General features: G+C 38.9%; 2 protein-coding genes across 3 annotated transcripts in view; both read right to left on the reverse strand.

Moving 5' to 3' along the window:
• Nucleotides 1-22,466, reverse strand: part of LOC134529129 (uncharacterized) — a 50,760-nt gene extending 28,294 nt beyond the window's left edge. The window contains exon 1 of the mRNA XM_063362895.1: nt 16,339-22,466. Coding sequence (XP_063218965.1) covers nt 16,339-17,944 — 1,606 coding nt within the window. The 5' untranslated portion in view covers nt 17,945-22,466. The remainder of the gene's footprint in view (nt 1-16,338) is intronic.
• Nucleotides 1-23,202, reverse strand: part of LOC134529127 (carotenoid isomerooxygenase) — a 226,858-nt gene that overhangs the window by 145,756 nt on the left and 57,900 nt on the right. The window contains exon 1 of one of the 2 annotated variants that reach the window (XM_063362891.1): nt 11,853-11,923. The exons of the other annotated variant lie outside the window; for it this stretch is intronic. The gene's annotated coding sequence lies outside the window, so the exon portion shown is untranslated. Of the gene's footprint in view, nt 1-11,852; nt 11,924-23,202 lie in introns of those variants that run through there. 2 annotated transcript variants of the gene reach the window in all.

Genomic DNA, 23,202 nt, shown 5'->3' on the forward strand with positions numbered 1-23,202 from the left:
AGCAGATCCAGTCGCACCGCCGAGCGCCGGCCAATGGGCGCCTCAGTGGCTATGCAGCTACTAGCTACTAGCTACTACATACTCGCACGGCTCGAGGAGGCAGCAGATCCAGTCGCGCCGCCGAGCGCCGGCCTATGGGCGCCTGGTTGCGCTGGTCGCGTGCGGCTGGCGGTGATCGATAGTCGGGCGGGGGGCGCGGAAGACTGCTTTATCGGAATTCCGCCTTGCCTCTTCGAAAAAAGGCGGAAAACTACCATTACGGAAATCTGCCATACCCCAAAAGACGAGGCGGGATTCTACCATATTTCCTTATACACTCCATGGAATGAGTACAGCTTCTTTGTTCTCGAAGTAGTGTATAGAACAAGATAAAAATGTATTGGTGTATTGTTGGATCTTGCTAAGGCTGTTCATACAGTTTCACATAAAATACTTTTAAATAAACTGGATAAAGTATGAATTAGAGGTTTGGCAAATACTTGGTTAAAAGTTATTTGGAGGGTAGATCTCAGACAGTCAAAATAAATAATAAATTAGGAGACACCCTATATATAAATATAAGCGTCCCAAAAAGCAGTGTTCTTGGGCCAATTATGTTTCTGATATATATCTATATATGTAACTTAGACATAACGGGGCAGATAGTTTCTTTTGCAGATGATACTGCAATTTTATATTCATCCGACAATTGGCCTTCGGTTTTTGAAACGGTAAATAACGAACTTAAAAATGTTAAAGAAATATTAGATGATAGTTTTCTTTCTCTGAACATAAATAAAACCAAATATATTACTTTCTCTGCCAACATTTTGGGTCAACCTATCGAATATGAACTAAAAATTTATGTATGTAACGAAATCAACGATCACTGTAAAAAATGTGGTGTCATGGAAAGAGTACAGGATGTAAAATACTTAGGTATAGTGCTCGACTCTTTTCTAAAATGGGATAAACATGTTTCTTATCTTTCAAACTAGATTCTAAAAAAGGTGTATACATTCTTTGAACTAAGATCAATAATATCTACTAGCTGCCCGACCCGGCTTCGCACGGCTATACTTATGGAAAAATATTAAGCCACATCTCCCATTTACAGTAATGGTAAATAAAAAAAATTCAGTGAAATTTTATTACAATGCTGTATAATGTACCGGAGAGAAAATGAATAGCACCGATGGTTTCCCGACTCGTGCACGCAACGTACAACTGATGTACCCGTACTTCGCTACTGCAGTCTACAGGTAGATCACCCTTGCGCCGCTCATTATACATGCCCCTCCTTGTGGGTACGCCACTGCCGCGCGATGCCCGTTGCCATGGAGACGCAGAAAGCATGAACAATGCAAAATCCTGTTCTCATGCGGACAAAGTATCCAATGTTGCCTGCTTTAACCACCCATGGGATCTAATTTTCGGAAAATGTCATCCTGCGTAACATAAGGAACATTACTATGAAGTTTAAAGTCTGTAAAATATATATATTTGAAAAAAAAGGGCAATAAAAAAACAAATTAAACACAGAGAGAGGAAAAAAACAATAGTTTTGGTTTGCGATTTAAAGTGATAAAAAGTATTTAAATACTAATTGAACTCTTATGAGGGTATTGATTGCTTCGTTGTTAATATCACACGGGTGTTTTTTACTTGTATGGGAAAATTAAGAATGATAAGGCATCTAGTGCGTGGCAACAATGTTAATAAGCAATAGGAAATAAACTTCTACCGCCTGCGGCATTGTCAACACACACTTCGTACGTGTACTGCATGTTGTATCTAATCACCTCCAACGCATTTGATTCTAAATTGGACTTTTAGTAAGGATCCCTAATGTTATTGATAATATAATATAGCCTATAGCCTTCCTCGATAAATGTACTATCCAACACTGAAATAATTTTTCAAATCGGACCAGTGGTTCCTGAGATTAGCGCGTTCAAACAAACAAACAAACAAACAAACTCTTCAGCTTTATAATATTAGTATAGATTGAAGGTATTAGAATGGTTTACTTTGCTATTTTTCAGTCTGTTATGCAGTATGGCTTTCTGGCTTGGTGAGAGATGATTAAAACGTCAATTAAGCCACTTATAACAATTTAAAAAACTTATTTTACGAGTTATTTTCAAAAAAAAACCACATGTACCCATCCAAGGAACTTTTTAAACTATTAAATGTATTTGATATTAAAAGATTGTTTATTAGAGCTGCAATAATTAATATGTATCAAAGGGAAAATCAGTTAAATTATAGCTATAGATCATAACTATCCTACACGGCATAGACAGAATATAAATTTACAAATCCCTCAATTTCATAAAACAATATCTCAGAGAACTTTAGAATTTTTGCTTCCAAAATTTGTTGTTATTCTTCCTGCAAAACTAAAAACTAAAAATTATTTTCAAATGAAAAAATATGTTAATATTTGGCTAGATAATTTAACTGATGAAGAGATGGCTTTAGTATTTAAATAAGTTTTATATAGTGTTATAACTTTGTACCTGTACTTTACTTAAATACTAATTTTTATTTAATTATATTTTCATTTATTCATGTTACAATGTTATAATTTATACGTTTTTTTGTTTATACATAATATTGAATTTTAATAAATTGCTCTTTTTAACTTTCAGCTTTATATAACTAATGTAAAGTTTCTTAGGTTATATTTTATATATTTATTTCTCAGTTATTATACATTTACAACTGTTTACAATCGTCAAAATACCGCATGTAATTTGAAGTGACTAGATGCACTCACATACAAGTTTGCTTTCGTGAGTGCTAAATTTCCTGGTTAAATTAAGTGAATATTGTTAACAAAGGGAAACAAAGGGAAGCTCATCTTTCACACACACACACACACACGTATTTTATTTATATAAAATGATTTGTGTACCAAATATAATTAAAATATTCCATTTATTTCAAAATTAGCAAAGCTTTTGATACTTTCTCACACAATCTTACGATTAAAAATTATCAATTTTAGGCCTGGTTAAGCAATACGTGGTGTGTGTGTGTGTGTGTGTGTGTGTACCTATTATTTAGTTCATAAAAAAATATTCTAGATGAAACTGAAATCATGATGGCCAGTTATGTGCCTTAACAACTTCGCCACCACAATCTATGACTGTCCACTAGTCACATCATGGATACAGGCGAGCAATATTTTACCTATACGGCGGCCCAAAACTCCTGAGCAAACAGGTTCTCTACTAATTGTAATACCGGGAAGTTAACTATCTAACACGCCGGCAAACGACGGGCTCTACTTCACTAATTTTATTCCCGCCCGCTTCACACTACGATCGATTTTATTACTTTGCGCCTACAAATTATGCCGTATGGCTAACGGGGAATTTCCTTTGTTCAAGGATTCTGCATCCAATGCCTTCGCCTCTACGTTCAAGACAAAAAAAAAAATTTGTGTGGACATTTTTCGCTGTCCACTTCCTCTATAGGTCCTCCAGTGGTTACTTTATTATTTTATACAGTTCAAGTATAAGTAAACTTTTAATAATCTGCACAGTAGTATAGTTTGTTATGTCCGGAAACAGGAGTCGGAGTGGGGAGGTGGACCGAAGTCCGCCATCTTTGATGACGTCACGGTGGTCATTTTTCGTATCAAATTTCATCCAAATTCTTAAAAAAAAAAAAGACTTAAAAAATCCTTTTAAAAATTCCCTATTTAGAGGGGAAAAATCCTGATTTGAGGGTAAATTTAACGTTTTATTACTCAAAAATATAAAAAATTATAAATTCGAAATGCCTCAAAATGCTATTGCTTATAAAATAACAATAATTCTTCATAGCGGCTTAATATCTCACGGGCAAGCCACCCTAAGCTACTTAGGCCATGACCTTGACCTCGGCGAGTAAATTGAATTTTTTTTTAATTTTTAACAAAAAAATTCCAAAAAAAAAAATACCTACAACAATATAAAAATTTGTTTACGTCATATGTTTAGTAACTCAGTCCATCCCGGTCGTCGGTTCGATTCCCGGTGAGAGTAAACATGTAATTTATTAATAAAAATATTTTAAAAAATTCTTGCCTAAGTAAAACGCACCATTTGGATTCTAGAACTTCCACCATTTTGAAAGTAAAGTAGTCACTGGTGCAATTTTAGTTACGGTCGCCAGCTTGAAAATCCGTAGTTTACATCCAAAAAAAAAAAAGAAAAAAAATTAATTTTTTTAAATTTTAATTAAAAAACGCACTTTCATCATGAAGCTCGAAGTTTCCGGTTGGTATTCGGCGAGAGAGAGAGAAAAAAGCGACAGAACGTTCCTCTACAAAAGCCACCGAAAAATTGACCTCCCACCACAATTACCTACTAAGGTGTGTGTATATATATATATATATATATATATATATATATATATATATATATATCGCCAGCTAGTATGTCACGTCACCATCTTGTTTTTGTATGCTGGAGGCCGCCATCTTGGATCCTGCATATTGTTTTCGTCTGCTGAAGGCTGCTAACGCGATGTTTGTATACTTTTTGCAAGCTAGAATGTAGTAATTATTTATTCTCAGGGCACCTGCCATCTTGTCGACCGTCTTGGCCGCCATCTTGGGAATCAGTATTGATTAAGATAGAAATTCCGGGAAAAATCCAAAATTCATCAAATAACCACTTATTAAAATTATTATTATTTCAATTTATAAAAGTTCTTGGTTCGATCCTTGCTCGAAAAAAAATGTTTATTCCAGGTAAAAAAAATTGTTCAATAAAATATGGCGAAAACCTTAAAAGCAGCTAAGGTTCCTAGTCTACCCACCTCCAGTAAGCTGATGATGACATATTAGCCGCCATCTTGTAAAATTCATAATAATAAATAACAGAATTTCGGGAAAAAATTCTAAAAATCATCAAAAAGATTTTCTCTTAAAATAATGATAGACTCGCTCGATTCCCGTCCATGTACAATGACAGGCGAATATACCAAACATCTCCGAAATTTTTCTGAAATGTTTGGTCCAAAAAATTAATTTCACATTTCCGGCCAACTTCAAAGGGAATGGCTTCTGCGGCTTCGACCGGCTTGCCCATGGGAAATTTAAGCCGCTATGAGGATTTTTCGTTTTTTTAAGGGAAAAGTATTTTGAGGCATTTCGAATTTTTATTTTTTTATTTTTTTAAGTAATAAAACGGGAAGTTTTCCCTACGAACGAAATTGGGAAATTTTTAGGAATTTCAAGGAACTACAGCAACAATAATATGGAAATAACCTTATATTAAGTAGCAATTTGACCATTTCTTCATACTTTGATGTAGGTATTATTAACGAAATTTAAAACACCTATGTTGTATACTTATTACCTTGCTTACTTCAATTGCCCTTCTGGCGTACTTGACGAATCCTGACGGGTTCAATTGTTGGCCTCTTCAAACTGTATTAGCTAGCCGAACAGGGTGTTTATATATTTTTTCAACAAAAAAAAATTACTGGTAAAACTATGTTAAGTTGAAAATAGTAATTTATTAGACTTCATTTCTCTCCCACGAGCTAAAGGCACTTTACTTTAGTATTCTACCTATTTCGTGGTTACAATCGGTATGTATGTGCATGTGTTTTTTGAAACTCACTTATAAATATAATTGAGTATTTATTGATGTTTAATACCTTAGCTCTCGGTATACGGCATTTGGTAGGAGTAATTTCGTGAATGGAACGGAAGTCGCATGGAACGAAAATGTGTAACAATGGTGCTGCCATCTGTGGCGGATGGCGCGAATCAAAGTTCACAAAGCCGAAGGAAAATTTTTTGGTAGGTACTAACTGTTTAATAAATTGCAATAAGATGGGCAGTGTTTAAATAACATTCCTTGTGGAAAATCAGGACCAAAGAAGGGTTTTTTTTCCCAAGTCTTTTTCTCTTTTATCGGAGCCGTTTCATTATATACATAGTTAAAAATTTCTGTCTGCTAATCAAATGAATCAAAAGTCGACGTAGCTGCTCTGGCAACGAATTCTAGTGACGAGTGCGGAAACTAAGTGTGATTCGCGTCAATAAGTGTAGTTGAAAACACAATTTGCATAAATATTTACCACGATTAGCATTATTTTAAAGAATTCTACGCTAAATTTCGTGTCCGAGTTTCCTATTGTAAAAGTGTATTTGCAACATGCGAACACAAGAATTTTCGCAAACACATGTTTTATTCAGTTTATTTTAACCATTAAAATATAGTCAGAATGCTTTTACAATTATTTATATTACTTAATTTTTTTTAACAAATATAACCTACAAAGCCGAAAAATGGCTACGTTTCTTTAACTCGAAGTACGCGAGCGAGTATACAGATTCGTTTACTTGCACGCTTGCATTCCTACTTCACTTCTAGTTCGGAAGGCCCTTATGATGCCCCTTCCGGAGACAAGAAACCTAAGTGTAATTATATTCTTCAGGCGAATCCGGACGCAGCTTTATACTGGCAGTAAACACATAACCTCAACTTTAACACAAAGAAATGAGACAGGCAAACTGGACGATTCAAATGCGATCCAGTCAACGACAGGCAGAGTTTTTGAAGTGAAACTTCTTTGCTGAGGGGGCTACAATTTTTGAGCGTTACGAAAATTCCGATCGCATGAGGGGAATAATAGTTAGGAAGGTGGTGGGGGGGAACCGGTAGAAGAGAGTGCGTCAGCGGCGACGCCACTTCAACGCATGCGCTAGCGGTCGAATGGGAAAACGTCAAGGGGGCGGGTGTTCATAGTTACTTAGTGCAGGGCCACAACTAGGTGGGGGGGGGGGGACAAGCAGGGCATACGCCCCGGGCGCATAGCTGTGGGGGGGGGGGGGGCCGAAATCGCTTGCATCGTAATTTTAAAGAAAAAAGAAAAGAAAAAAGAAGAAAATGTTTGACGAATGCTGCGAAGATGAAATTTCCAACTTATCAGAGCACGATCTGTTTAGAATAGCTTTGTTAGATATCACTGATGGAATAGTGAATGCCTTAAAATCCCGGTTTCAGGCTCTTCAAGCAATTAATGATAAGTTTTGCTTTTTAAATGGGAATAACATCTACAAAATGGAAGTTAAAGATTTGAAGACTGCAGCCAAATGGTTGTCTGAAACATACAAAGATGACACCAATGGAGAAGAAATAGTTCAAGAAATGGAAAGTTTTAATCATCACGCCTTGGCAGTTGATGACACTATGAAAACAGCATCTGCAGCGACCCTCTTGAAGCTCATTCACGAACACAGACTTGAAGAAGGATATCCAAACCTGACCACAGCCCTTAAGATTTTTCTTACTCTTCCTGTAACAGTTTCTTCAGGCGAAAGAAATTTCAGCAAATTGAAAATTGTAAAAAATTATTTAAGAAATAGTATGAGGCAAGACAGACTGTCAAATTTGAGCATTATTTCCATAGAACACAAGAGAGCATCCTCTATTTGCTATGATGATACCATCAAAATCTTTGATGCAAAAAGGTCTCGTAAGTTGAATTTGAATCTAAAAAACATTTATGACGACAATTTAATGAACAAGTCTAGTGATTATATAGACTACTTTATGGACATAATGGGTTCATGCATGGCGGGCTATCTCTTATGGGAAAACCGCTTACAGTGTAATTAGTTCGAGGTACACCCACGTGAGTGCATTTGAGCGCTAGTAGTCTGTTTTGTTTATGTTGACTGACATTTTTCCCCGCTTAAATGCTTAAGAACTGTGCACAGTTTAGGTTAGCTTATTCCTGTTGATCGTGTAATTTATATTTAGTGTTTTTGTCGTACTTGCGTTATGTGAATATGTACTACACTAAAAACTGTTGTGTGCCGGGTTGTCAAAACAGGACTGAAACCCGTCACAGATTTCCTCGTGTTTGTGACATGGAAATATTTCAGCACTGGAAACGTGTGATTGCTTCGCCGAAATTAGCTCTCATTAGTAATGAGCATATTTACAAAGTACAGGATATGCACCAGTCACTTCAGTGCAGATTGTTTGTTCTGTACCAACCCTCCTATTGCCAAGTTCGTAATATCAATTTATGCCCTAGTATTATCTGTTTCTGTTACTACAAATGTATTCGTTCATGTCGGCATGTTTTTTAAACACCTTTCAGCAATTGTTCGTATTATCAAAAATTGTTTCATGTAACAGTTTTAGATACAAATTATAAGATTTATAAACAATTCGAACGGTTTTTATAGTGTGCCTGATGAGGGAGTTACGGATTTTTTTTTGTTCTTGAACCCCTGTTTTTTTCTCTCTTTGCAATAAATTTGGTCGTATAAAAAACTGTTTCAGATGAAAGTTTTACATAATAATTCAATGTTTAACAATAAATAAGATTGTATTTAAAATCTTACATAGTTCTGAACTTACGAATTTTTATTTATATTCAAACCCAGTTTTTTAAACCCCTTTCTGCAATGTTTCGAATTATCAAAAAATGTTTTTGATAAAAGTTTCAGATAAAAATTATAAGAATAATCAAAAAAATTGAATGGTTTTGATAGGTTGCCTAATGAGGGAGTTATTAATTTTTTTGGTCCAGGAAACCCTGTTTTTCTACCCCTAGCAATCATGGTTGGTTGTATAATAAAATTAGTTTTGACAAAAAAGAATTGAGTTTTCACAACAATTTATTTTCCATCGGATGTGATATTCATCATATTATGGGAGATATTGCAATTTTTCTGTTTTTCGAAAGCCATCCCGATAAAAATATGTAGTTAAGCTGTATTTGTGAAAAAAAAATTTTCAAAATCCGAAAATAATTTTATTATATTATCTTTAACTTCCTCTTTTCATTAAACCCGGCGGAGATAAGAAATTTCAAATACTTTAGGAGATATCGCCGTTCTTATTTTGTAATACAAGACCTGTCCAATCATTCGACCGATGCAATTTTTTATTTTGCCGAGTGTTTGTGAATGCCTAATTAATTAAAATGATCGATTAGGTCAGGTCGGGTCAGTTACATTATAAATACTTTCAAACTAAGCGGACATTAAAAATAATATGAATTAATTTTAATGGTTGTTTAGTTTTAAAGTATTTATAATGTAACTGACCTGACCTAACAAACCGGAACAAAGGATGAACAGTAAGAACTCACGTATTTTTTTTTACTAATTATTTGCACAATATCCAAATAACAAATAAAACATTAAAATTCAGTACAATCACTGTTTCTTGATAGAATTTGTGCTTTTATGGCTCAGTACATCATATCATTTATAGTGTAGGTACTAACTGTTTTACTATTCTGCAATGTCAATAAATGGTGAATAATTTTTTTTCCAGTTATATCTTTGAATATATATACTGTATAGAAGTCGCGAGTGGATAGGATTTACTCTACGTCTTTCAGAAGCGTATGATGAGCAGCTTGGGAACTTCACCGCTGCAGTGCGCTGCCGTAACGCCCTGTATCGTCTTAGTTGTTATTTACACGTTAGAGCGCAGCGCTGTCGCCCGCTGTCATTCCCCGCACCCCTCATCTATCATTCACTGCAGCTCAACGTCGTTCAACAGGAGGGGGAAGGGGTGTTTGAAGAGTTCGACACTTGTCCGCTAGGGACCACCACAAGTCGATGCCCTAGAGATGGTGGCGATTGCGGCGGTGAATTAACCAACTACCTCAAAACCGTATTAGAAATTTTAACCTGGGCTGGCGACTTCTATACAGTATATATATATTCAAAGGTTATATGTGCATTCCAATAAATAAATTATATTGTATACAGTTGTCTAGTTGCTGCTTTATACATTTGGCAATATGTTTGCTCTTTGCTGTTGCAAATGTACAATCTTAATGATTTTTTTTTGTAGTCACCAGTATCGTACATACCTATTTTTGTTTTAATAAAGTTATTACAACATTTTATCTCAACTAACAATTTACATGCACACATGTGGTGGGCAGTTCAAAATGCACTGTTAAGGCTTGAAATTCAACTCATGTTTTTTTTCTTCTTTTTTTTTCTTTGCTTCTAACAATTTATGTCAATGTTTATTAAAATTTGCAAACAGGATATTCATTTATGGTGTTTACTCGGTAAATGGAATTTATTGTTTGTAAAATTTAATTACGCATTGGCTCTTACAGTTAAGCAAATTCATTGATGGAGTTGGAATGCAAGTCTAAATAGTGCATTTTGAACTGCCCGCCAAAATAGTTTTTTTTTGTTGAGTTCGAGGTCCAGCCACCAGGAGCGCTGTAAACACTGTCAATGTTTGCTCTATGGAAGATATCCATCTATCCCCTCCCTTATCTATGGGTTCATGCATGGAAGTTACAGTAGCACAGAAACTGTTACATGTAAGTATGGAAAATGCTTAAATAGCACCATTTTTCCGTGGGAGGGCCCCCGGACCCCCGCTTTATTGGTGTGGTATGTATAAAAAAGAGGGGGGGGGGGGGGCATGAATCCATTCATGCCCCGGGTGCCAGAGACTCTAGTTGCGGCCCTGACTTAATGTAGCATGCTATATGCCAGTTGTAAGGAGAGACGGCAGGGGAGAGGTAGAAATGATGCTACAGAATTCTCGTAACGCTGCTTGTTTATGTCAACTCCTTAGTTTTTTTTTTGAGATGATACCCATAACCTTAATATTCTCAATAAAATACCTAATAACTAGAGACCTGCAAAATTCGCGGTTTCGATGGCCTTCAGGATAGACTGCACATACCCCTGTACACTCGGGAAAATAACGCAAGTTCATTGGCTGCCGACTTGTAAGTCGTCTCAGCTGGTTTGTCTGTGATTCGATCCTTCTTTGGTTGAGGGTTTATAACTGTTTGAGATGAACAGTAAGCCAGATGAACAGTAAGCCAATAGCAAAATTATCTAAGAAGTATCTGTGTTTGAATTCTAGCCTATCACCAAATGAATCCGCGAATTTTGCAGGTCTCTACTAATAACTAATAATTAGAGACCCGTGAATTTCGCGGATTCAATTACCTCCAGGATAGACTCCAATATCCTCTACACACTCGGGCAAATGCCAATTGTTCATTGGCTGCTGACTTGTGAGTCGTCTCGACTGGGTGGCCTGTGATTCGACACTTCTATGAGTGAGGGTCTCTAATTGGCCCTCAGTCCTCCAGATTAACAGAGAACCAATGACAGAAGCAGCACTAAGGTATAATTATTTTAATTTTAGCATAACACGAAATGAATCCGCGAAATTCACGGGTCTCTACTAATAATTAAGGGCATGCAGATTTCGCGTAAAGATTTCGAGACTAGATGAAAGTTAAAACACTGTTGCACCGTCTGTGTTTCGTGATTGGGTGAGTTCCTCCCAGGTACATATCGATTGTAACAACACCAATCACAGTGATTCAGTGCGGAAGTAAACGCGTCCTGGGTGGCTCGGTGAAACAAGGCGACGACTTCTCTCGCAGACGGCCGCCAATCACAAGGAAGAAACCGCTGGTTCGGGTATACCTTGTTGCAGTCTAGTAGACGTTCAGATCTTTTCACGAAAAATGCCTGCCCCTACTAATAAGTAGAGCCACGGAATTTTCGCGCATTCATTTAGTCACAATCTAGAATGCAAACCTCCACACTGTCGCACTGTGTTCATGATTGGACCGCAGTTGTTTGGACACGCCCCTCTACGACCGTGAGCCGACGATGTCCAGCTAGGAGAGAAGTAAGCGAATCAGGTAGTGCCAAATAACAAGGATAAAAATGTTCTCGCTAAGAAATCAACCAATGGGAAAGTAAACATGGGTCGAGCACACCTGTAACTTTGAATTATATCCTGAGGCCAGAGGAATCCGCGAAATTTCCGGGACTCTACTCATAAGCAAGAAATGTCACCGATGTCACGCGTGGTTGTTTCATAAAGTTTACGTACCGTTCGCACGCAGCACGTGCAGGCAGCTGCGTCGCGGCACCAAGGCCGTGTGCCAGGTCGCCGCGCGCGGACTGCAGTCGGAGCTCGCCAGTTCCCGCTTGCGGAAGACCACGGCGTGTCTCCGCTCGAGCGGCCAAGGTCGCGCCGCAGCTGCCGGAAAGCGTCGCCGTGGCCATGAGGCGACGTAGATAAAAAAAAAAAAAAAAGGCCCCAACGGTGCTAGTTTTAGATGGGAAGCCTTCATTTCACAGACGAGAGAGCCACACCCGAAGTTCCCCCGAAGTTCATGCTCACTTTTTTTTTTCCGTACCACAACAGGTGTATTTATTTGGGATGTAGCTTACTCATACGTCATACGCCATTCTATCTCGTTGTATAAACCGGTGTGGCATTAAATTTTGCGGTCGATTAGGATAGGTTAGCTACACTATAAATACTTTAAAACATTGTGGATGGTTGGTTAAATTACTATAAAATCATTTTATGGTTGCTTAGCAAATAACTTTTTAATATGTAGCTATCCAGCGCTAGGAAACCGTTTACATGATTATCCTAACCAAATCAACAGGGGCGTAGGAACCGGGGGGGACAGGGGGGACATGACCCCCTGAACTTTTTTGGTGGAGGGGACTGTCCTCCCCCCCCCCCAACTTTCTAGACCGTGATATTTTTATTTTATAATATAATATTATTCCGCATTACTGTTATGCTATTTGAATAAATCAATAATCTAAGCAATTATTAACATTTCATTTTATCGACAATGAAAAGACAAAAAAACTGTTTTAGAATATTTTTCAATAGCCAAAAGACAGTGTGAAAATGCTCATGCTGAAACTTCATCGAACGGAAGTGAACCAGTAATAAGTGGAACTGAGGTGAGTAACAATCTATCATGAGAAAAATTCTGGCGGTACAACACATTATAAAATTGATTATTAATTATTCTCTTTGTAATAAAGTGGCCAGAACAAGTGTGTGTTTTGGTGGGGGGGGGGGGGGGGGGCTAGGAGGCTGTTTTGAATTATCATTAAACCATTACATTTAACACTTAACTCTTAACTGTAATTTTATAATTTGTAGTCTTAAGTTTCTGTCCCTTGCTGGTAGTAACTCATCCTTAAACATAAAAGAGATAACAAAGTTAAAAGGTTAACTTACTGATTTGTAAACATTGAAATAAAAATGTTTCTCTATAGAAAGTCCACACAAATTTAATAACCTATTTAACGGCTATGCATAAGTACATAAAAAATTCTACTAAACATAGAACAAGTATTCATGTAAATAAAAAGTTGTCCTTTTCTTAGAAATGCAGTTATTTTAAGTTACCTGGTTCGTTTCTCAGTGCGGTCATCCGAATTTCGGATGTGGAAATTATGCCGGGATGATGCTTCGGAAAGCTGGTATTCTCAGGGATTTCCTGTTTTCCCTTTTCCCTGCCTTTTATTTTCGGCGCGGCACACCGTTCACCTCGTTTCAAACACTCTCTCACTTTTTTTTTCGCCCAGATACCTACACTCCTTCAAAAGGGATCTCTCCGCTTAAGTACTTAATATAAATAGTTGTCATAAGAAAAATAGTCTCGCTCATTAACAGGATGGATAGTATAACATTGAATTGTGACAGCAATGCCACAGGTGCATGTGTTCAAAAATGAGTAAGGAAACTAACATAGAAACCGCAAGCGTAACAATTACACACAAAAGTACAAAACAAAACATTTGTGTGCCGCGGTGGCCGAGCGCTTAGAGCTTTCGCCTCTCACCAAGTCCAAGTCACCCCTGTGACCTTAGTAACTGCAGGAGATTTTACCCTGATTAAATCTTTACATTTTTATTAAGTGAGTGAAGTCTTTAATACAAAAAATGTGCAGTGTTATTTAAGGTATCGAATAGTGACGTGTGCTGGAGATTTTAAATGTGTAGGGCTAATTAGTCAAAGTAGTCGTAACATAATATGTAGCCTATTATGTGGACAAGGCAAAGTTTATGAATTATAAACAATTTTTTTTAATGTTTCCAAGTGTACATGTTTTTTAATTTAGATTGAAAATATTTGTAGAAAATAATTTATAAAAATATCATTATGATAGTAAAATGTTACATTTAATTCCATTCGAGTAAAAAAAAGAGAGCTTGTGCCCTCCCTACCTTCTGCCCAACTTTATTTGTAAATTCTTCACTCATCAAATTTTATCTCAAGGAAACAATAATTTTAACATCGATGTATCCAATGGTCTTAGTAGGAGGGGAATGGGTTTACATGACATCAATATCATTATTTGTCCCCCCCCCCCCCCCCCCCCCCCCACAACTTTATGAACACAGCTACGCCAATGCAAATCAACCGTCCACAATGTTTTAAAGTAGAGGAAAAGGTGTAAATATGGGCCCCATATTTATTTATTGTCTTAAAGTTAATTTATTTTAAAAATATTTTAGATTATTGACTTTCATTAACTACTATTACATATTTACTACATTATAGGTGGCAAAACTATAATTAATATATATTATTTCAATTCCAAAACAAAGATATACAGAAAGCTTTAAAAAAGGCCTCTGGAAAAATGGGGTGTAAATATGGGCCCTCTCCAAAAAAAATTATTTTAAACCTCTTTAAAATGGATATATAATTCAAAATGTTACACAGAACATCACACCAAAAATTATTTACAGAAATCGCAAACATAAATGTCTCTTTCAGCCCCGGCACAATCTAAGTGTGCCCACATCTGGCACATAACACATTTAACCCACACTTCTCCTCGAGTGTCTTCAGAGAACTTTATATCGCAAAAGATGCAAGTTGCATCGCTCGAGTCTGGTGTATCCCCATCATTTATATTGACGTCGTCTGGCCGACGACCACCCCAGAGCCCGACCTGCACCCGCCAGTATACGCTCCCGCTAACGGAACACACCCCTGGCCATGGCCCACCCGAGTCAGGCGAGCCGAACAGCAATTAAAGGCAAAGCCGCGGAAACCTGAGTAGACAAGAGAAGAACCGTACCCATTCCTCCTGAAACATTAAATTAGGATTTTAGCGACAATAAAATCTCTTCCAGACACACCCGTTTGGAGTCTAGCGTAATGAGGTCACGCCTGGCGCGAGAGAGGCCGAGCCTCCCTCGGACGCCATGCCAGTTCGGCAGTTCAGCACAGCTCACGGACCGGGGCGGACCTACGTCCCACGGAGAGGCAACATCCTTTGTCTACATCGAAAGTAACGTCCGGTAAATATAGTCACTAATTAACAGAACCCCTTTTATTACTTAACCTCTCCGTGAGTACCCGGTCCCTTTTTTCGGTCCAGGACCTAATCCGGCCGCATCAATTTAAAGACACCCCGCACCACACTTGGTCAGCGGGGCTGCTCTTCAGTATACGGCACGGGCCGCCTCCCGCAACTTACAGAACTTTATTTAAGGTCACGCGCACGGCGCTGACCACAAACCCGCAAGGGAACTTGGACAAACTTAATTGCGGTGCGTGCTTCACCACAGTGGGCACAACACCCGCGCCGAGACATTTGCATACGGGATTGGCCGTCTCCAGTCGTCCGCCCCCTTAATTCAGTGGATTTTTGTGTCCCGGATTTTGTATTGCTAACTTACGTTACCCGAGTAACGAGTGCCACGTAACTTGTGCGCGCCCCCCTTAATTCAGTGTATTTTTGTATCCCGTATTTTGTATTGCTAACTTACGTTACCCGAGTAACGAGTGCCCCGTAACTTGTGCGTGCCCCCTTAATTCAGTGTATTTTTGTATCCCGTATTTTGTATTGCTAACTTACGTTACCCGAGTAACGAGTGCCACGTAATTTGTGCGCGCCCCCTTAATTCAGTGTATTTTTGTGTCCCGTACTTTGTATTGCTAACTTACGTTACCCGAGTAACGAGTGCCACGTAACTTGTGCGCACCCCCTTAATTCAGTGTATTTTGTGTCCCGCCTTTGTGTTACGAAATTACGTTACCCGTGTAACCAGTGAGACGTATGAGACGTAACAGCGTCCGAGGCCCACGTAACGCGGAACACAAACAATACGGCGCCACGGAATAACGAGTAAACCCCCCCCCCCGGGGACCTCTGTAGAGTGTTGTATTGTGTACGACTCACTCCTCTGAATAAAAGGTACGACACCGTCACCTCAACTCCACGTCTCTTATTTAAACACCATCTCACGCAACACCGCCGCCGGCCCTAGTGGGCCACGCAGGGGCACATACATCCACGACCCCAAATTCACGACTAGAACGGAGCTAGTCTGGCGCCCACCCGGACAATACATATCAAGAACCGCCTTTTCCCACTAGGAGCCACACCGGGACTCGAGCCCGAGACCCCGGACGACGGCAATATTAAATTCATCGCTGTCGACAAGGGGAGGGTCGCTAGAGTCTGATGAGTCCGATGATGAAATGTAGCTTTTCGTGGGTTGAATTTTCTTTTTCTGAAGGCCTTTTGTCTTTTTGCCCCTACCTCCTGGCTGGTCTCTTGCCCCGGGAAAACTCAATGACCTCTTCTTGTGAGCACTTTCGTTAAGCGATTTGGTCAACTGCATCTTGTATGGTGATCCAGTAATGACGGTGGCCCTTGCTGCTTTGCGCCCCCGAGTGGTGGTTCTCCTCTTAATGTTGGGGACAGGAGATATGTCAAATGGTGAAACTGCATTTGAAGTTCCTGTGGAACATTTTGGTGTTTCAAGAGCCTCATCAACTGGCATAAAAGGAGCCTGATGTGCTTGTATATCAGGATAACATGAAGGAGAGGCAGATGATGTTGATGGTGCACAGAAAGCAAGTTGAGGAGCACATGATTCAGAAACATTATTTGCCACTATGGAGCAAGTTTTTCCTGCTACCAACTCAGCAGCTATAAAGTCAGCGTCATTGAAGATATAGCGATTCAAAGGGTATATTCCAGTTACTCTGAACCCATTTATTGCTATCTCAGCCGTTTGGGCACGAACATAGGCTTTGCCAAAAACCTCCATAACATCATAGGGTGTGAGAGGACGCCCATTCTGTTGCAACCATACTCTCACTGCCTCGCTGTAGTACAACTTCAGAGGCCCCATAAAAGTTTTATCTAGGGGCTGTAATTTGTGGGTTGAATGAGGAGGAAGCGAGATGATAGTCACATGGTTCTGCCTTGCCAAGTCAATTACATCTGGATTACGAACATGGCTATAATGACCATCCAAGATGAGTAAAACAGGCCTTTGTTCAGTAGGGCATGTTTTCTTAATGAAGTGAGTGAACCATTCTGTGAACAAATTGCTTTGAACCCATCCAGAAGGATGGGCTCTACCAACTACACCATCGGGACAGCCTCTCATCAGAGCATGGGTCATATTTGTTCTAGGGAAAAATATCATTGGTGGGACATAATAACCCGAAGCGCTCATGCTTGCGATAATTGTAATTGTAGCCCCTCTTTCTGCGGATGTTAGAGCTGCAATTTGTTTCTTCCCTTTCATCCCAATCACTTTAGGAATTCTGCTCTGGACAATGGACAGTCCCGTCTCATCCACGTTATACACTCGATCTGCTGGGAATGAGTGTTTGTTAAAAGTATCTGCCAAGAGATCAAAGAAAGCAGCTACATTCTCTTTATTGAAACCCAAAGCTCGAGCATAGGATGTTCCACAGGGTTTGCGAATTGATAGCTGATCCTTGTGTCTCTCAAGAAAAAGGTCAGCCCATGCTCGTCCTGCCTCTCCATTTTTGAAAGGGGTTGTCAAGCCATTTCTCTGGGCAAGTAAATATGCCATTCTTCTCAGGTCTGTCAAAGTGCACCCAAAATATTTTTCCTCCATCACAAGGAGGTAAGAAACTAACTGTTTTTCGAGCTCTGCATTTAAAAATGGTTTCCTTCCAAGCCTTGATTCTTGAACCACTTGCTCGGGGCTTTTATCAAGTTTAAGAAATCTCTGCAGAGTACTACATGGTACTCCGAATCTTCTTGCGGCACCTTTCACAGAAACCTCCTTAGTTTTTACAGCTATGATAGCATGTACCATCTGAGATTTATCCCACTGATTCCTCTTGTTCTTGCACTCATAACGCTTCTTAGTCCTTGGCATTCTGCAACAACCAGAAAATAATTACTAGCATATTTCAATGGGGAAAAACTGCTACAATGCCCTCACATTAATTTTTTTTTAGCTCCTCCTAAGTGAATAAGATAATGCAGGTATATAATGTTATATGCTGCACATTACTCAATATATTATAAAATAAAACTTACATATGCTTTGAGGTAGGAGAACTTTAAATGTCCTTATAATTGTTTAAGATAAAATTTAAGAGAAAACATGGTGTAAATATGGGCCCCTTTTAAATGGAGGCCCGTATTTACACCAGTGAAGGGTTCCCATATTTACACCATCATCACCAGAGAAAGATAGCCTGTACCTTACATAACCTAAAAGCATGCTCGACTAGACGGGTGCTTCTATAGGTAGCTTAGGATCTCTGGTTACCTAATACCACTGTGAAATTATTTTAAACTAACACAAAATACATAAAAATAAAACGATTTCACATACCTTCCAAAGGTTTACAGGCCAAAACAAACACCAATTCACACATTAACTGAAACTGTGTCCACACTTCTTGAAAGAAAGATTCCAACTGATTGCTGCTATCATATAGCAACAATGGCCACTGTTTACATTACTGGCCGCCAGTCTGCAGCACCTCCCATATCCTCTTCTTGAGGGGTGTCCATATTTACACCTGTGCCCGTTTTTACACCTTTTCCTCTATTTATAATGTAGCTAACCTAACCTAATTGACCATTAGTTATCATGAGTTGTCCAAAATAAACATTCACGGACACACGGCAAACGAAAAAAATGGCGGCGTACAAATAAATACCGTTGCCTTGTTTATAGTCTTTCCTTTTATCAACACCGCCATATTTATTTACAATGAACCAAAAAAAAAAAAATGAAGATGCACGATCGGAAGTTTAGCTCTCTCGTCTGTGAAAAGAAGGCTTTCCTAGTTTTTGATCGCCGGGACCATAGAGAACGAAAGATAAAGAGACGTCACTCGGTTTTAGTTTTTGATCGCCGTGGCCATAGAGAACGAAAGGTAAAGAGACGTCACTCGGTACTGGTTTTTGTTCGCCGTGGCCATAGAGAACGAAAGGTAAAGAGACGTCACTCGGTGCTGGTTTTTCATCGCCGTGGCCATAGAGAACGAAAGGTAAAGAGACGTCACTCGGTGCTGGTTTTTGATCGCCGGGGCCATAGAGAACGAAAGGTAAAGAGACGTCACTCGGTGCTAATGTTTGTTCGCTGTGACCATAGAGCAAGAAGGATAATGATAAGTCACTTGGTGTTAGTTTTTCATATCTTACTTTTAACATAGCTCTCAGCGACATATGCATATAATTTATAAACTCCAGATAAAGTCTTTGCTCATGTTTTAAGTTATTAACTGCGATGAATGCGTTGTTAGCCAGACCAACCTACACTTAATATTATGTATTTTAATGGTTAGTGTATGAAAAAATTTAAATGCATACCAGACCAAAGCCTTATAATACTATTCATTCAGAAATATTCATACAAGGCATTTCATGTAAAATTGAAGCCATTTTTATCATTTTTACAGTTTCTTGTAAATGGTGCACAAATTATTTTAAAACTTAGTTATGTACAGTCCCTAACAAAAGTTTAAGAACACATACTTATTTCATATAAAATTACCCTAGTTTTCAATTTTTTAAAGTTATAATCTCATGAATATTTTGTAAACAGTGCAGACCTTGAGACATCTGTCCAACCAAAAAGCATTGGGATAGGTACATCATTTAGTTTTCGGATACAATTTTTTTTATTACGATAATAGTTGTAAAAACCTACATTTTTAATTATAAAATATTTTGTAAATATTAAACCATTTGGTTAATTTCTGATTCAATTTTTTACTACCATTTAGATAAGTAGGGGAAGGCGGGGTAACTGGACGCAGTGGGTAATGGTACGCACGTCAGTATCTGGCTAAAGAAGAGGAGACGCACTCGGGAGGGCCGGTGCTACCATGCTGCGAAAGGAGTCACTTCGTTCTAGTCAAGTTGCAATGGCGTGCGGCTGAAGTTGTGTCGGATATACGGGTTTTTTTAAATCGGAGATTTTTCCAATAAAATCCTGCATTCATTGCATTCGAGGTAAGGGAAAAACTGTGTACTTTTGTAGAATTTTAGATGTTTATAAATAATAAGTGTTGTTTTTGCTATAATTTAATGCGGTAAGGGCTTGTATTTTGTGATCGTTTCAACTGTGACTGTCAGTAAACTGACATGGCGTCGTTTGGGGTATTCGTACGCAGGGATGCGTACTAGTTCCCCATCTGCGTTTCATTTACCCATGCGAAATTTGGTAACTGTTATGTTTAAATGGATCATATCAATGGTTTTGTACATTATGAAAAATAACAAACAAATATGTATACTAATTTCGCCAGTTACAAAACCATCCACATCAAGGACTGCAGGGACCAGGAAGGCACCGACACGAAAACGGTTTAAGAAATTCTAACAGCCACTCCAAAAAAAATAGTGCTGGAAGAAGTGGAAACAAAGAGGAAAAATAAAAGGAAACACAAGCTTAACATGATACAGAGAAGCTTGACGTCGTCTGGCCGACGACCACCCCAGAGCCCGACCTGCACCCGCCAGTATACGCTCCCGCTAACGGAACACACCCCTGGCCATGGCCCACCCGAGTCAGGCGACCCGAACAGCAATTAAAGGCAAAGCCGCGGAAACCTGAGTAGACAAGAGAAGAACCGTACCCATTCCTCCTGAAACATTAAATTAGGATTTTAGCGACAATAAAATCTCTTCCAGACACACCCGTTTGGAGTCTAGCGTAATGAGGTCACGCCTGGCGCGAGAGAGGCCGAGCCTCCCTCGGACGCCATGCCAGTTCGGCAGTTCAGCGCAGCTCACGGACCGGGGCGGACCTACGTCCCACGGAGAGGCAACATCCTTTGTCTTCATCGAAAGTAACGTCCGGTAAATATAGTCACTAATTAACAGAACCCCTTTTATTGCTTAACCTCTCCGTGAGTACCCGGTCCCTTTTTTCGGTCCAGGACCTAATCCGGCCGCATTAATTTCAAGACACCCCGCGCCACACTTGGTCAGCGGGGCTGCTCTTCAGTATACGGCACGGGCCGCCTCCCGCAACTTACAGACCTTTATTTAAGGTCATGCGCACGGCGCTGACCACAAACCCGCAAGGGAACTTGGACAAACTTAATTGCGGTGCGTGTTTCACCACAGTGGGCACAACACCCGCGCCGAGACATTTGCATACGGGATTGGCCGTCTCCAATCGTCCGCCCCCTTAAGTCAGTGTATTTTTGTGTCCCGGATTTTGTATTGCTAACTTACGTTACCCGAGTAACGAGTGCCACGTAACGTGTGCGCGCCCCCTTAATTCAGTGTATTTTTGTATCCCGTATTTTGTATTGCTAACTTACGTTACCCGAGTAACGAGTGCCACGTAACTTGTGCGCACCCCCTTAAGTCAGTGTATTTTTGTGTCCCGTACTTTGTATTGCTAACTTACGTTACCCGAGTAACGAGTGCCACGTAACCTGTGCGCGCCCCCTTAATTCAGTGTATTTTGTGTCCCGCCTTTGTGTTACGAAATTACGTTACCTGCGTACCCAGTGAGACGTCTGTGACGTAACAGCGTCCGAGGCCACGTAACGCGGAACACAAACCATACGGCGCCACGGAATAACGAGTAAACCCCCCCGGGGACCTCTGTAGAGTGTTGTATTGTGTACGACTCGTTCCTATGAATAAAAGGTACGACACCACCAACTCAACTCCAACCCTCTTATTTAAAATCATCTCACGCAACACCGCCGCCGGCCCTAGTGGGCCACGCAGGGGCACATACATCCACGACCCCAAACTCACGACTAGAACGGAGCTAGTCTGGCGCCCACCCGGACAATACGTAGCAAGAACCGCCTTTTCCCACTAGGAGCCACACCGGGACTCGAGCCCGAGACCCCAGACGACGGCAAGCTAAAAAAAAAAAAATGAATAAGAAGAAAACAAAGAAAAATATTTTCAGCGATTCGTCCATTTCTTCTACCAAAAACAAAGTAAATACAAAAGATCTTTGTCAAGATGATGACATTGAAGATTTTGATATGGTGGCTTCATCTTTCCATCAAAAATAGTTCTAATGAGATCTGTATGTTTTGTGGAGAGTTTAAGGACAGAGAACTGTGGTACCGCTGTGGCAGGTGTTCGGGCTGGGTCCATTCAAACTGTAGTGCTGCAGAAAATCATTCAAATTTTGTATGCGATTTTCATCAAGTGAAAGTATTATTATTTCAATAACTTTAATGCTGAAATAGTCTACTTTTTTGTCAAATAAAAAACTGTGATTAGTTATTTTGATGAAAATTTAATTTTTCCATATATTTGCAACTATGGTTTGTCAGTGTGTAAATGTGTTGTTTTGTTAGCTCTCCCTATTTGTTCATTAACAATGCAAATAATGAGTAAGCTACTTTCTAAACTATATATAATTTAATTCAAGTACCTACAAAAATATTTTAAAAATACTTAACTGCAAGCTTGAATTAGAGGCTATGAAAAATTAAAAAAAACTGTAGATAAATATCAAATCATGTATTTAATTTGAAAAGAAAATAATTTTTAATGTCCCCAGTATAGTACAAAAAGTGTATTTTGTTATTTAGGTACATTGTCATAGTTAAAAAAAATTATATTTCCATTCAGGAAATATCCGGGAAAATTTTTATGCACCAGAATTGGCATAGAGGGTAATAGTACGCAACATTAATTTAGTGCGTACGATTACCCACTGACGGGTAATCGTACGCAATACATATTTTAATAGTTAAGTAAAAAACCACACTTACCTTTTAAACAATGTACTAATACTCGGCTATATTTAAACTGACTTAATGTCGCTTTGCTACAAATTAATTACATTGCTTTTTAAACTTTATTAACAGAAATATAATGTGTCCAAGTTAAGTGCGTGCAGTTACACCGCCTTCCCCTATGAGATTATTTTAAGGGAAAAAAAAACATACCGGTAATAAAAAATATTTTATACAAGAATTTTTTTTTTTTTTTTTTACTTTTTGAAAAATATAGAGATAAAATAATTAAGTGTATTAGCATGTTAATATATTTTCAAACAATATTATCGAGTGAGCTAGCAATACCATATGAACGCCATTCAGTATTTTATATTTTCCTCGAAAGATAGCAGCACAGCAGCACAGCAGCACAGACACCTTTTTGTTAAGAACACCTGTTTCACCAGAA

The sequence above is a fragment of the Bacillus rossius genome, chromosome 2, assembly GCF_032445375.1.
Source record: "Bacillus rossius redtenbacheri isolate Brsri chromosome 2, Brsri_v3, whole genome shotgun sequence".
NCBI classification, from domain to species: domain Eukaryota; kingdom Metazoa; phylum Arthropoda; class Insecta; order Phasmatodea; family Bacillidae; genus Bacillus; species Bacillus rossius.